The 13674-nt window shown below is 40.4% G+C and overlaps 1 protein-coding gene across 4 annotated transcripts in view; it reads left to right on the top strand.

The window, feature by feature from the left end:
• Positions 1-13674, top strand: part of CHCHD3 (coiled-coil-helix-coiled-coil-helix domain containing 3) — a 281617-nt gene that overhangs the window by 53515 nt on the left and 214428 nt on the right. For all 4 annotated transcript variants that reach the window (XM_066362730.1, XM_066362731.1, XM_066362729.1 and 1 more), the window contains exon 3: positions 12650-12731. In XM_066362730.1, the coding sequence (XP_066218827.1) occupies positions 12650-12731 (82 nt within the window). The remainder of the gene's footprint in view (positions 1-12649; positions 12732-13674) is intronic.

The following is a 13674-nucleotide window of genomic DNA, read 5'->3' as shown; positions in this document are numbered from 1 at the left end:
TTGTATAGTTCTGGGCAGTCTATAGGATATACACCCCGAAACTTTACACAGCACGTGGTTGGTGTAAGTTACAAAAATGACATGCTTCTTCTGAAAGACAAGAAAGTGTTCCATCCCTTTCTTTCTCCATGTAATACTGATACTAATTAAGGACATTGTGAATCACCAGGAATATAATTCAATACTTGTTTTTACTGTTATCTTCAATTCAGCTGAGATTTACTGTGGATAATTTAGTTTTAGAAAAAAGGTTAAGTGCATTCTGCATTTATGTGAAAGACAGAAAGAGGCCTTTGGTGTTGAAATCCATGTGCAGTCTTGGGTTTTAAAGATGGCTCTCTAATTCACAGAGCTTCCAGATGCTTCACAGAGCATCCTTTCTGTCTTACTAGAGGTTGTGATGCCTGATGACTGTACTGAAGTGGGTATTTTCTGAACAATGTGTGGAGATTTGTTACTTCAAGGGGAAAAATAACAGGGCTATAGATATAATCTGGATTCAAAAAAAGAGAGGCTGAATTAATTATCACTCCGTGAATTAAATAAAAATCAAAGCTCAGGATATTGCACTATAGTTTAATGAAAAAATTATACCAATATTTATTTTGCTGTCTTCACAGTTTTAATATATTTGAAATGCCATAAATAAAATATGAATTAAGCATGGGTATAAAGTCAGAATTGTTTTATTTAAAATTTCCCAGGAAAGGCCATTGTTCTATAATGGTTAGCAGCTATATGTTAAATAGGCCCTTTTTGGCATCTGACCCTTAATGGGCTATAAATGAACCTTCTGAGGCCCAGAGGTCTACTGTCTAATTTTGGGCCAGTATCTAGAAATAGGACTCTTATTTTTATAGTTTTCTCTCTTTTTCATAAGGGCTATGATTGGGTTAAAACTTTTACTGTCATTTGAAAGAAGGAGAGCCTTGAGATCGGCTTGGTTGATATTTCCCAGGGCTGTAGAAAGTTAGGTGGGTTATAAGATGGATTTGACTTTCAGACTTTGGAGTCTTTTGCTTTACATGGGCTTTGATGACATGTGAGGATACATTTAAAGTCTCCCTTGGAAAATAGCGTTGGGCAGAGTTTAAAGAACTGAATGTCCTGGTTGAATTTTGGAGCATTTGTGCTAAAAAGCATAGACTAGTTCGTGACAATAGGAAGAGGGAAGATTGATTTATGAGTCCTAAGTATTGGAGTGATCTTTGATTTTCTATTTATCAAAGCAAATTATTTATGTAAGGGCATTAGTCTTGGTTAAAGCTTTTAGGCTCATAAGTGGGCTCTCCATTCTGTGTCACTGTTATAAAAAATATTTAAAAATTATGCTATGAGTCTTATTGTACCAAGGTGTTAATTAGGAAAGTAGACTAGAATACAACACATAAATATTAATTGGTCAGTGTTATTATACGTTAACCAACCAGATATTTTTGAATGACGGATTCACTGTAGTATCTAAATGCCTTTTTAAGAATTAAATTTATTGAGGCAACATTGGTTAATGGCATACATTTCAGGTGTCCAGCATTATAATTCAGTCTCTGAATACTCTATTGTGTGCTCACTACTGAAAGTCTAGTTTCTTTCCTAAATTACTTTTGAGAAACAACAACTAGCATTCATCAGCCTGTTATAATTTAGTTACAGGTTATTGATTGCAGCTGCCCTTCAAACACGCGCCGGTCTCCACTATTTGCAAAAATCATCTTTTATTCATTATTTTCCCACCTCGTTCCTTTTTGTTTCATTTCTAAACCTGTTGAAGAGAGGCCTGTAATTGCTGCCTTTCATTGTTCTCCTCCCACTGACCCCCAGTGCCCACACACTCTGGTTTCCATGCGCTCCATGGGGTGGTAGATAATTGTGAGCCATGCTGCCAGCTCTTCCTCCAGTGCCCAGGGTAGGCATTAATTCCCCGAACCTGGCCTTGGCCTTGGAATCCTCCTACATACAACCTCAGGCAGCTACTGCAGTTAGTCAGGATTGGCGCATGGGATGAAATCTGTTTACCCTTTCCGCACATGGTATTTTGATTTGTTTCTTCCTTTCCATTCCTTCGTTTCTCCTTTGTCCCTAATGATGTTCTTTCACTCCCCTCTATCCTCTGGTGAATTTCTAAGGGCTGTTCCTTAGCTTTCTACTTCTATTTTTCCTTACCCTCCCCTACCGCCCCCCCCCCCCCAGATCTGCAATAGTCATTCCCAAATCAGCATTTCCAGCCAAGTCTCACATCAGATCTGAACTTCAGGGTCACATGTCTGCCTGCAGTCCATGTGGCGATCCTGCCCTGACTTTCAGTTGAGTCTGTCAGAAACGGAACTCACTGTCTTGCTTCCCCAAACAGCCTCTTCTCCTTTACTTAATTGGCCATCATGGTGATTAATTTTCTGGCATCTGGGTGCACCTTTGACTTCTTTCTCTTTCTGATTGCAGATGATCAGCTTTTCCCACGAAAGCTCTTGGATCGTAGACTCCACCTATCTGGCCAGTATTGTAGTTCAGGTTCTTGTCACCTTATGCCAGCCTCTCAGATTTGAGTAAACATTAGGGTTACCTGGAGGGCTTGTCAAAACACAGGTTGCTGGGCCCCAACCGCAAGGTGTTTGATTCCTAATCTGGGGTGGAACAGAAATATTTGCATCTCTAGCAAGTTCCAGGTGACACTCCTGCTTGAGTGGGAAGAGAAGGAGAGGCAAGTTGGGGATAAGGCTATACTTTGAGAACCAATCATTGCCTTATATTTTCCCCATCCTGTTTCTCTGCAAACCTTTGCCAGGTTAAATTCCCAATAACACCCTATGTTGTCACATTATTTCTGTAATTTAACAATTATCCATGATGCCTTATTTTTTTTTTTTACATTTTTTTATCTAACCTCTTGCCTAGTTTCCAAGTCTCCTTGCAATTGAGCATATTTATCTTACAAGCAAGCTTTCTTTGGTTTCCCTGCCATGTGTGTAAGGAAGGTAGGCCCTTGCTCACATCCTGTCTGCTTCATGAAGCACTCCATGACCATAGCTGACTTGGCTAAGTTTCCTTAATACTAATTTAGACTTTATTTACTTAAAGGTAGAGACCATATGTCTTAATATCTTACAAAGCCTGGCACAGGATTTAGTCAGTGTGCATTTACTACCCAGTGAATTGATTGATTTTTCCCTAGTTTCAGTATGCCCAGAGGTCTCTTGATTTTTGAGTAAATAATTAAAAAAAAAAGAAAATCAACAAAGTAACTTCAGATGGGTGACCAGGGAACAGAGAACGAGCTTGAACATTGAAACTGAAACCCTTCAGCCAGTAAGTAGGCTTATAATGACTACCCATTCTTCCTCCCTTTATAAACAATGTTCGTCAGCCACGGGGCTCCAGATTGTGTGTAAAGGGGGTCTTGGAGCAGAAACCTGGTGGTGGTGCGGGTGTTGTGGAGCGTTTCAGGGAAGGAGATACGTCTTGAAGTTACTGTTTTGAGTAGCAGTCCTACTTTGCTTCGAGTGTATGAGTTTCACAGTGTGTCTGCTTTGTTCCTTCTCACTCCCGCTCCGGGTACCCCCAAAGTCGGTGACTTATTTTACCTGATGACTACTGTTCAGACTCCACAAATCAAAGAAGTAACACATTTTTGTTGACCATCTGTGGGCTTTGCAGAGCCTATATATACTATTTACCTATACGTATATTTGTATTGTCTATAAAGCCGAGAGGCTGCTTTTGGTAGTTTGCTGGGTGAGTAACTGATAGGTTCTCAAATGAACAAAGGGCCATTTCAGGGAAAACAGCTGATGGTCTGTGTTGCCAGTGATACCCTTTTTTGTTTCTTGACCTTCATTCTAACAGGCTTCTAGGGGAAGTGGAGGCTCCCACATGAATTCTTGAGCCCTGTCAGTCCGTCTCCCATTGAACACAGCTGTTCGGGGGGAAGGGCTGTTCGAGGGTTTCTGGTTTGGGCCCTCGTTTTCCAGATGAGACAACCATGACCTAAAGCGATGACATGTTCTTGAGTAAAACCACACAAATTGGGTGCTAGGACCCGATAGGAACCTCCTTTATTTCCAGCTTGTTCCTGTTTGTATCTCAGGAGTCTTTCTGAAGGAAGCTTTGAATGTAGCTACCCTCAGGACTATTGGAATGACACGGAAACAGGTTTGGGGGTTTTTGGTACTTCATTCAGGGGTAGAGATTTAATGCTGTTTAATTTATAGCTTTATCTCCAGTGAACAAAAATACAGCCATTTGTGAAACAAACAAACAAACAAACAAAAAATTAAGCTATGCATCAAAAAGCAATATCCAGAGGTAATTATTATTTCTTAATTTAAATTATAGATCTTACTTTTCCAGAGGCTTTGCGAGGTCTTACAGCTATTATTCAGGTATTAAGACATGAAATACTCTCAGTCCTGGTGTAAAGAACTGTCTATTTAAACATGTAGAAACTATAGAATATGAGTGATGAGCTTGTCTAGCTTGTCTGTTGCTATACAGCTTCTATATCCCTGTGTCGATGTTTGTTGTCACATAGAACGGAACGTGGCTCTGGTCTCCATGTGTGCTTATTGTAAGGGAAACAATAAGCCAGGCACTATTTGCATATTAAGCCACTTAAATTAGAAATTTATGAAGGTATATAGATCCTGTTGGAGCAATAATATTACAAAATAAACCATTAAGTGGATGCTCTCGACGTTCAGGCTGCCAATCTCGTTGTAGCATTGTACCTTCTGATTCAATATTTATGGTTAAGAATGTGCAGTTCAAGGTTTTCACTCTTGTCATTATGAAATGAGTTATCCTGCCAGGTTTTTAGACAGATGGCATTTATTTTTTGTTTTTTTCGAAGACAGTTTTAAGATGCATTATCCTTAGGTGAATGTAATTGTCAGCTGAATATCATACCATGTGTGTGTGTGTGTGTGTGTGTGTGTGTGTGTTGAACTGCCAACTAGCTGGTGCCGCAAACAGATAATGTCAGATTATTACATGCTTCTCTCTCACCCCTGAGGTTTAGCCCAGTCATCTTTCTGCTCTTCTCCTGATCATACCCTGTACCTTTATAAGATACGGAGCAGGGCAACATTGATCCTGCACCCTGGGCTGTGAGTCATTTACTTCTAATACATTGTGTGTTGTATTTTATTGATTGCGTGGGTGCTTCCATTATTATATTTTAAACAGGGCTCTTTTTGTTTTTTTTTAAAATAAATTTTTATTAATGGTAATGGGATGACATTAATAAATCAGGGTACATATATTCAAAGAAAACATGTCTAGGTTATTTTGTCATTAAATTATGTTGCATACCCCTCACCCAAAGTCAGATTGTCCTTCACCACCCTCTATCTAGTTCTCTGTGCCCCTCCCCCTCCCCCTAACTCTCCCCCTCCCTCCCTCCCATGTCCTCCCTCCCCCCACCCCTGGTAACCACCACACTCTTGTCCATGTCTCTTAGTCTCGTTTTTATGTTCCACCAATGTATGGAATCATATAGTTCTTGTTAAACAGGGCTCTTAGTATTAGTGCATTTATTGAAATGTTAACATTCATGGATATTTCTAGGGAGCTGAAAATTTAATTTGGTTAGATTGTAAGGCATAAACTTTGGTCCAGTTACCTTAATCCTGGCAGATGCAGTTGATCTAAAATCTGCTGTTTGTGTTACTCAACTATATACATTAATTTTCTTCTTAAAGCAGATCTTCATTGTTCTCTTCAGTGTTTTAAAACTAGCATATCTAAGTATAGGTTTTATAAAATTGGACATAAAATGTAGCAGCAAACCGTAAAACCAGAAAGAAAAATGAAGTAAAGGGGAAAAGAAATCCCAAAGGACCTGACAGTTTTCAAAATAGCAAGCCATCATTTTTATGAAGTAGCTTGTGGAGATTGTTTAAGAAATGCTGTCAATTGGGAAGGGAATTTAGGATGAGGATTATGCAAAGAAAATGAAGGAAAGGGAAAGTCACAGGTGGAAAAAGTTACAAAGGAAATTGGTTTGTCCCTTGAGTTCCAGGGCATGTATGCAAGTCTCAAATCATGGTGGCTGTGTTCTGTTTTTTATTGATGATGAGGCATTTAACAAAATCATTCTGTCTTTTGGAATCATTTCTGTTCACCAAGAACAATCTTAAATATATTACAGTGTCTCCCCGTACCCCCACTTCCCCTCTACCGCGGCCTTAACCAGTTTCTGAGAACCAAGAATTTGGACCTAAATCCTATAATGCAGAAAACACTGAGGTGCAGTGAATTTATGCTATTCTTTCTCTGAGGATTAAGATTGTGGTGTTCAGAGTTGCTAAGAATACTCATAATTAAGTATAAGGTTGGGAGGTTCTCATTTGATCCTGAACCCAAATTAGAAATATGATTCTTAGAATTTCTTAAGAATTCAAAATCTTTTTTTAAATATTATTTATCTATTTATTTATGTATTTTTCTGAAGTTAGAAGTGGGGAGGCAGAGAGACTCCCGCATGCTCCTAACTGGAATCCACCCGGCATGCCCACCAGGGGGCGATGCTCTGCCATCTGGGGCATTGCTCTGTTGTGGCTGGAGCCATTCTAGTGCTTGAGGTGGAGGCCATGAAGCTATCCTCAGCGCCTGGGCCAACCCTGCTCCAATGGATCCTTGGCTGTGGGAGAGAAAGAGAGAGACAGAGAGAAAAGAGAGGGGGAAAGGTAGAGAATTGAACCCAGGACTTTTACACACTAGGCCGACGCTCTACTGCTGAGCCAACCAGCCAGGGCCAAGAATTTAAATTCTTAGAAATTTTGAATGTGGCTAAGAACGGCAAATGATTTCTAATAATTTACTAGGAATTGCTAGGAAGAAATTTTGGACTAACCAAAACATTCATTTAGATGTTGTTTACTAAATAAACATAGTTTTGTTAGGAGTCATGAGCTGCTTTCAGCCACACAGATATTATTTTTAAAAATAGTCTCAAATAAAGGGTTTAGGTCAGACTTGCTGTAACTGAGCATTTGCCATGCTTGGCTTTTTCCTCACTTTTTTTTGTTTTTGAGATTTTTTTTTTTTTTATTGATGATTTTAGAGAAATGAATGAAAGAAAGAGAGAGAGGAGGGGTAGGAACGGGAAGTATGAACTTCTCATACGTGCCTTGACCCGGCAAGCCTGGGCTTTCAAACCCACAACCTCAGAGTTCCAGATCGACTCTTCATCCGCTGCACCACCACAGGTCAGGCCCTCACGCGGCTTATGATTAGTGCCGCATCATCTATATTTAATTGACAAACCTCCAGTGTCTGTGTCCATTAAGATCCATTTGCCATTGAGACAAACTAACATGGTGCTTGAGAAGATTTTAAGAAGCACACGTGGGAAGAAAGCATCCTTTGTCTTAATAAACTTTACAATGGAAGTGTGCGTGTTTGTAAAAGCTGTGGAAGCAGACTTCCTGCCCTGGGATCGTTTTGCAGATTTCCATGGCAAATCCAACGTATATGTTTTGAACATTTCTTGTTTTCACTTTTTCTCGTTTCCCAAACTTTGCCAGTCCCTAAGGAGCTGCTTGGAACCCGCTGTGCTAATCGGCGCAGTTGGCCTTTCCTGGACTTCCCTTCGTAGCCTGTCCAGAAACACTGACCTTTCCGTTTAATAACAGTTTGGAGAAAATGTTCATATCCTGAAAGCTGCAAAGAGTGTTTTGAGAAAGGCCATTTTAAATAGTGGTCTCCCAGAGGTCTATATCTGTTTCCCTTATGTGCTTTGGATCAGACCTACCAGAAGGAATATATTGTTGCTTTCTGTATTCTATTGATTTAAAAATAAATAACATACAACTAAAGATTTGCTCAAAACCTATTACTAGACTGGTTTATTTTCCTCCCTGGGCTTTGATTTGCTATTTTTGCTTTTAAACTCTGTATGCTTGGTCATGTTTTATCTTTTGTTATTTTAAATTCTCGATGGTAGCTCAAGTAATTACTTTTTCAGCTCACACACAAAGACCCAAAAGTTGTGTGTGTGTGTAGAAGTACATTTCATTTCCAGAAGCAGCGAGGGCATTAGAAAGACAGCTGTGTGCTCTGGTCCCTTTACTGACCCAAGGTGATGTCAACCCGCTATCCCTTGGGTATGCCTTCTCCACGGGAGGGGGGGGGGCATTGCTGCTTGTTTTCCTCCTCCACCTCTCTGTCCACTCCGGTCTCTCTAGATCAGCGGTTCTCAACCTGTGGGTCGTGACCCCTGTGTTTTGGTTGTTCGACCCCCGCCAGGGTCACGACCCACAGGTTGAGAACCGCTGCCCTAGATGATACCACCAGATGTCTCACTGTTTCTCAGAGCAGGAGAGAGGCGGGGCAGACTATGGTAGGCAAGAGGGTATAGAGCAGGGGTCTCAAACTCAATTCAGCATGTGGGCCGCAGAGCAAGATCACAGCCGTTCAGCGGGCCGCACTAGGTCTACAAAAGGCAACTGTTATGCAACACTTTTCTCACTGCAGTTGAAAACAAAAAAAAATCAGTACAACAAGCACAATCGTACATGCAGTTTACTCAGTGTCACAAAACGACCAGAAACTGTAGTTCGCGTCACAACTGCTGTTAACTAAGTTAATATCTAGCTAGGATGCAAGAGAAATGAAAAATACAAGTAGGCCCCTAGGCTTACTTAATTTTATCCAAAATATTTTGAACTTCGTGGATTAGTCTGCAGGCCGCACAAAATTGTTCGGCGGGCCACATGTGGCCCGCGGGCCGCGAGTTTGAGACCCCTGGTATAGAGAAAGAAGACCTGCCCCAAGGTTGCATTTCTTTCTCTGCAGTCTCCTGCGTGACTTCTTTTCCAGCCACCCAGCTGGTCACCCTTTGGTCTTGGAGTCCTTAGCGTTCTGTTCCAGATTGATGAAAAGCTCTCTGCTGACTGTAGCTTCTCCCCTGGCGGGAAAACTGCTGTGTAAGAGGCACAGAATATACCATGGTGATATGAGACTGTTTTAGCAGCTCACCTAAAACACTGATCTTATTACTTCCTGCTTAGACCTGGTATACTAACACCTTTCAGAATCCTAGTTTCAATGGATGGAGTGTGTAAGGTCGGTGGATAATGGGGGATAGTCACATGGGGAACTCAGACCCGCGAACTTTGGCTAGGACCGCCCACAACCAAGCGCGCCAAAAGAGGCGTCACAGGAACCATTTGGAGAAAAGCAACCGTCTGCCAGCCTGTGAGATTTCACCACATCATATTAGCTTGACTTCCCTAGAGGGGCCCCTTTAAATATCTCCCACACGGTTTAATCCTTGCAACTTCCCTGGCCTCCATCTTTCCTCGGGGCCAGGGGACCTCGCCGGGCGGGATGCGCGCTCTGTACTCAATAAAGCCTTTTGTTCTTCCACACTTGGTGGCTTCGAGCCCCCTTCCTTCCTTCTCGGCGGGGAAAAATACCTTACAGAGTGGAATTCAGTTAAATTGTGTTTGAGAATTTGATGGAATTTTGCCTGAGAACATTTTTGTGGTGGCACTTTGCAACACCCCAGGAAATGTGGTGTGATTGATTAGATGGGTACAGTTTGACCGTGTAGAACGTCACAGCCAGCAGTCACCCATGTGACCCAGCAGTCGTACTTTTGGATGAGGGAGTCAGAACTAGAGTAGGTTAATGGATTTATCCAAAGTTTAGCTAATAGAAAAACAAGGAGTATTCAGACTCTTTGCTGAGCTATTGCTAATTTCACCATTATTTGTATTGTTCTAAAACCTTTAATATTGTAAAATTATAAGATTTGCCTTAATGCAAACAAAATTTCCTGTTCATGTATGGGGGCCCTTGAGTTACGACAGTCCCGACATGCGATGCTCCAGGTTTATAACGCTCACTGCCATAAAACCTTTAAAAATTTGAGGCATGAATGTTTTGGCTTATGCTGTTCATGTCAGGTGTACGGACTACGTGGGCAAACTAGTCTGGTTGTGCGTGGCAGAAGAATATGCAGAAATGCATACAGTACAGTATATTTATTTCCTTCTCCTTTTTCTGTGGCTTAGTTGTGCTTTTGTGTTCTAGAGCAGTGGTCCCCAACCTTTTTTGGACCACGGACTGGTTTAATGTCAGAAAATACTTTCACAGACCGGCCTTTAGGGTGGGACGGATAAATGTATCACGTGACCGAGACAGCTTCCAGAGTGAGTCTTAGACAGATGTAAGAGGGAATCTGGTCATTTTTAAAAAATATAACATCGTTTAGACTTAAATATAAATAAAAAGGAAATAATGTAAGTTATTTATTCTTTCTCTGCGGACCAGTACCAAATGGCCCATGGACCGGTACTGGTCCACGGCCCAGGGGTTGGGGACCACTGTTCTAGAGTATGATTTTACAACTGTGTTAGGATAGGTACATGACTTAGGCTTGAGTGTGTTTCAACTTACACCAAAATTCGGGTTACATCACTGTTGTAGGAATGGAACTGTCGTAACCTGAGGAACCCCTGTACTATGAAGTAGAAGAGAAGCCAACCAGCAGCATTGGTATATAATTCACAGGGACCCTGGAGAGCATTTATTTGAGAACAGCCTTTTGAGGAAACTGTTGCTCAGTGAGTAACTTCCCTAAGATCCCCCGATTGTTGATGGTCATGCTGGGATTAGACCTCAAAGTTCACTGTATTACTTTCTCTGATTCCTTGTCCATTGTTTATTAATACTTTATTGAGATGCATTTAACACAGAAAATTTATCAGTAGAAGTATACACTTCAGTGGTTTTTAGTACATTTACAGAGTTGTGACATGATTATCTCACTATCTAATTTTGGAACATTTTCAACACCCCCAAAAGAAAGCTTTTCCTCGTTCGATGTGGCTGTCCGTCCTCACCTTCCTCCCACTCCTTGCTGCCTTTCTTAGTCTACGGACTTGCCTCTTCTGGACGTTTCATGTCAATGGAAGCATACAATAGATGACCTTTTGTATCTGGCTTCTTTCACTTAGCGTGATGTTTTCAGGGTTCATCATGTGGTGGCATCTGTCAGTACTTCATGACTTTTATGGCTGAATAATAATCACACTGAATGGATATGCTATATATTGTTTATCCATTCATCAGATGATGGGCATTTAGGTTATCTTCACTTTTGGGACATTATGAATAATGCTACCATTGTAGACAGTACCTAAGAGTGAAATTGCTAGGTCATGTAGTCACTCTGTTTAGCAGTTTGTGGACCTAACTCTTCTCTACAAGGGTTGCATCATTTGATATTTCACCAGCAATGAATAAAGTTTCCAATTTCTCCACATTCTCACTAACACTTGCTGTTGTAGTTTTGATTGTAGTGACTTCAAACTGGTGTATCATTGTGGTATTAAGTTGCATTTCCCTAATGATGGGTGCTGTTGAGCAATTTTTCACGTTCTTATCGGCCATTTGTAACACTTCTTTAGAGAAATGCCTATACATATCCTTTGCCCATTTTCAGTTGTCTTATTGTTCTGTTGTAAAAGTTCTTTGTATTATCTGGATACAAGTTACTTGTCAGCTCTGTGATGCACCAGTCTTTTCACCTGTGGGTTGGCTTTCCACCTGCTTGGTGATGATCCAGAAGTAAGGGAAAGCATCCTTAGGACCTTTCATATATCCTCTATGTTTGTTATTGCCCAGTGTCCGCAAAAGCTGAAAAAGGCTTTTGCATATCGTCTTGTAATTTATTTTTGTCTGTGCCCTGAGGCAGGGCACTTACACTCTTCTGATCATCAAATAGAGTGTTCTTGTAGAGCAGAGACAGTATGAGTTAGTCTTCCATCTAATGGGCTCAACTATTTGAGATAATAGGTCCTGTGTATAGATTCCTGATCCTTTTAAATGTTTCTGGTGCTTTCTTGGTCATAATTTTGGGTACAGGGTTTTAGTAAAGAAGAAATAGTCTCTGCTTATTTTTATGCAAGCATCTAAGGAGTATGTAAAATATGCCTATTTGGTTTGCTATCATAGCTGTCAGAATCTTTACAAAGCACATCATACAACATTTTCTAATTGTAAAGAACCAGATGTTGCGATTCAAGTCACCAGGTATTTAGAAAGCTCCAGCTTAGTTCTCAGCACCATTCTGCATCTCTCTCCAGGGGCAGGCGCTTGAATTTGAATGACATGTATTCCAAAAAGTATGTTTCAAAATGTTCATAAATGCTCTCCCCCCTTTTTCATAAATCAGAGGAAAATGAATGTAAACTAATAATTTTCTCTCTGTAATAGACAATTTTTTAAATGTTGAATTATCAAAGTGAGAATGCTTTGGTGTCATTTTCCTCTCCCAAGTTCCTTCCTTATGTCATTTCTTCCCTTTGCATGCGATCATCAGACTTGAATGGTAGGACATCATTTTAAAGAATTTGTGCTTAATGACTTAGTCCCCATTGGGCAGTAAGCAGCTCCTTGAGTTTATTATACATTTTGGCAGGTGTGGAAATGTCTCGGCCGCCAGGGAACTTCTTGATTAAATTACTCCTGATACGCGTTAATTGGTCTTTTCCACAGCACTTCGGCAGTTCCGAGGAGACGCTGACCAGCTGGCTGAACTTCGTCCTTTAAGATCTCGTCTTGGCTCTGTTTGCTTGAGTATTTTCTTGCTTTTGTTTTTAAGAAGTCATTGACTTGCTGTCCTCTGGCTCTTTCCTGCCCCTAGTTTCTGATGAGGCGTTGAAGAGGAGGGTGGCCGAGGAGCTGGCGCTGGAGCAGGCCAAGAAGGAGTCTGAGAGTCAGAAACGGTGAGTTCCGCGGCAGGCGGGGGATCGTGGCAGACTCGTTATAATTAGGAGCTATTTTTAGAGAGGAATAATTGTAATAAGGCCCATTATTTCTGTCTGGTGGACCTTCAGAATATGCCAAACGCATGAACTCGGCCATTTTCGGTTTTGCATTATGCTTGTTTGAGCCCTGTGTTACCCTCTTTCCCCAACTTAGTTATCGGTGACCATTATTATATCTATTGTGTGATTCTGTATTGCACGAATACTGAGTGAGCCCTGTTTTCTCAGTGTGGAAAGTAGTTCTTGAGGATTCTCCAGGAATTTTGTAGGCTATTTTATTTTAATGAATGTATTTATGATTGAAAATTATATTGTTTGCTGTAGTTACGGTTAGCAATATTGTAGCTAACAATGAATGCAATGTATTATACATAGTACCCAATTAAGTAGCACTGATGAGTAATATTCTCACTAAAAAAATTACGCTGTAACGAATCTGTAAGGTTGGAAAATCAAAAATCTTTTATACTTCCATTTTATAGGGATAACTAATCTTAGACATGTTATTCCTCTACATTTTTTTCTATATACATATTACATTATTTTTGTCATTATTAATATTACTACTACTACTAGTTAAGTGGATGTTCCTTGATTTGTTTTTGCAACGGTAGAAACCTGGAAGCAATCCGTATGGCCATCACCAGACTGGATGAATGAGGAATGAGTTAGGTACATGCCTACAGTGGGACACCAGACAGTCAAGCAGACCCTTTTGTGCTGATACAAGAAGATGTTTAAAAGCTATAAAATGAACAAAAACACAACTTTCAAAACAGCATAGATCTTTTTTTTGTTGTTGTTAAAAGTACTACTTTTTAAAGACTTAAAGTATATACTTATTCATAAAAATGTGTCAATACTTTTTGATCCAAGATAGAGTCAAGTGCTTTCCATCTGT

The sequence above is a fragment of the Saccopteryx leptura genome, chromosome 2 (assembly GCF_036850995.1).
Source record: "Saccopteryx leptura isolate mSacLep1 chromosome 2, mSacLep1_pri_phased_curated, whole genome shotgun sequence".
NCBI lineage: Eukaryota > Metazoa > Chordata > Mammalia > Chiroptera > Emballonuridae > Saccopteryx > Saccopteryx leptura.
This window is presented reverse-complemented; position numbering and strand designations above follow the sequence as displayed.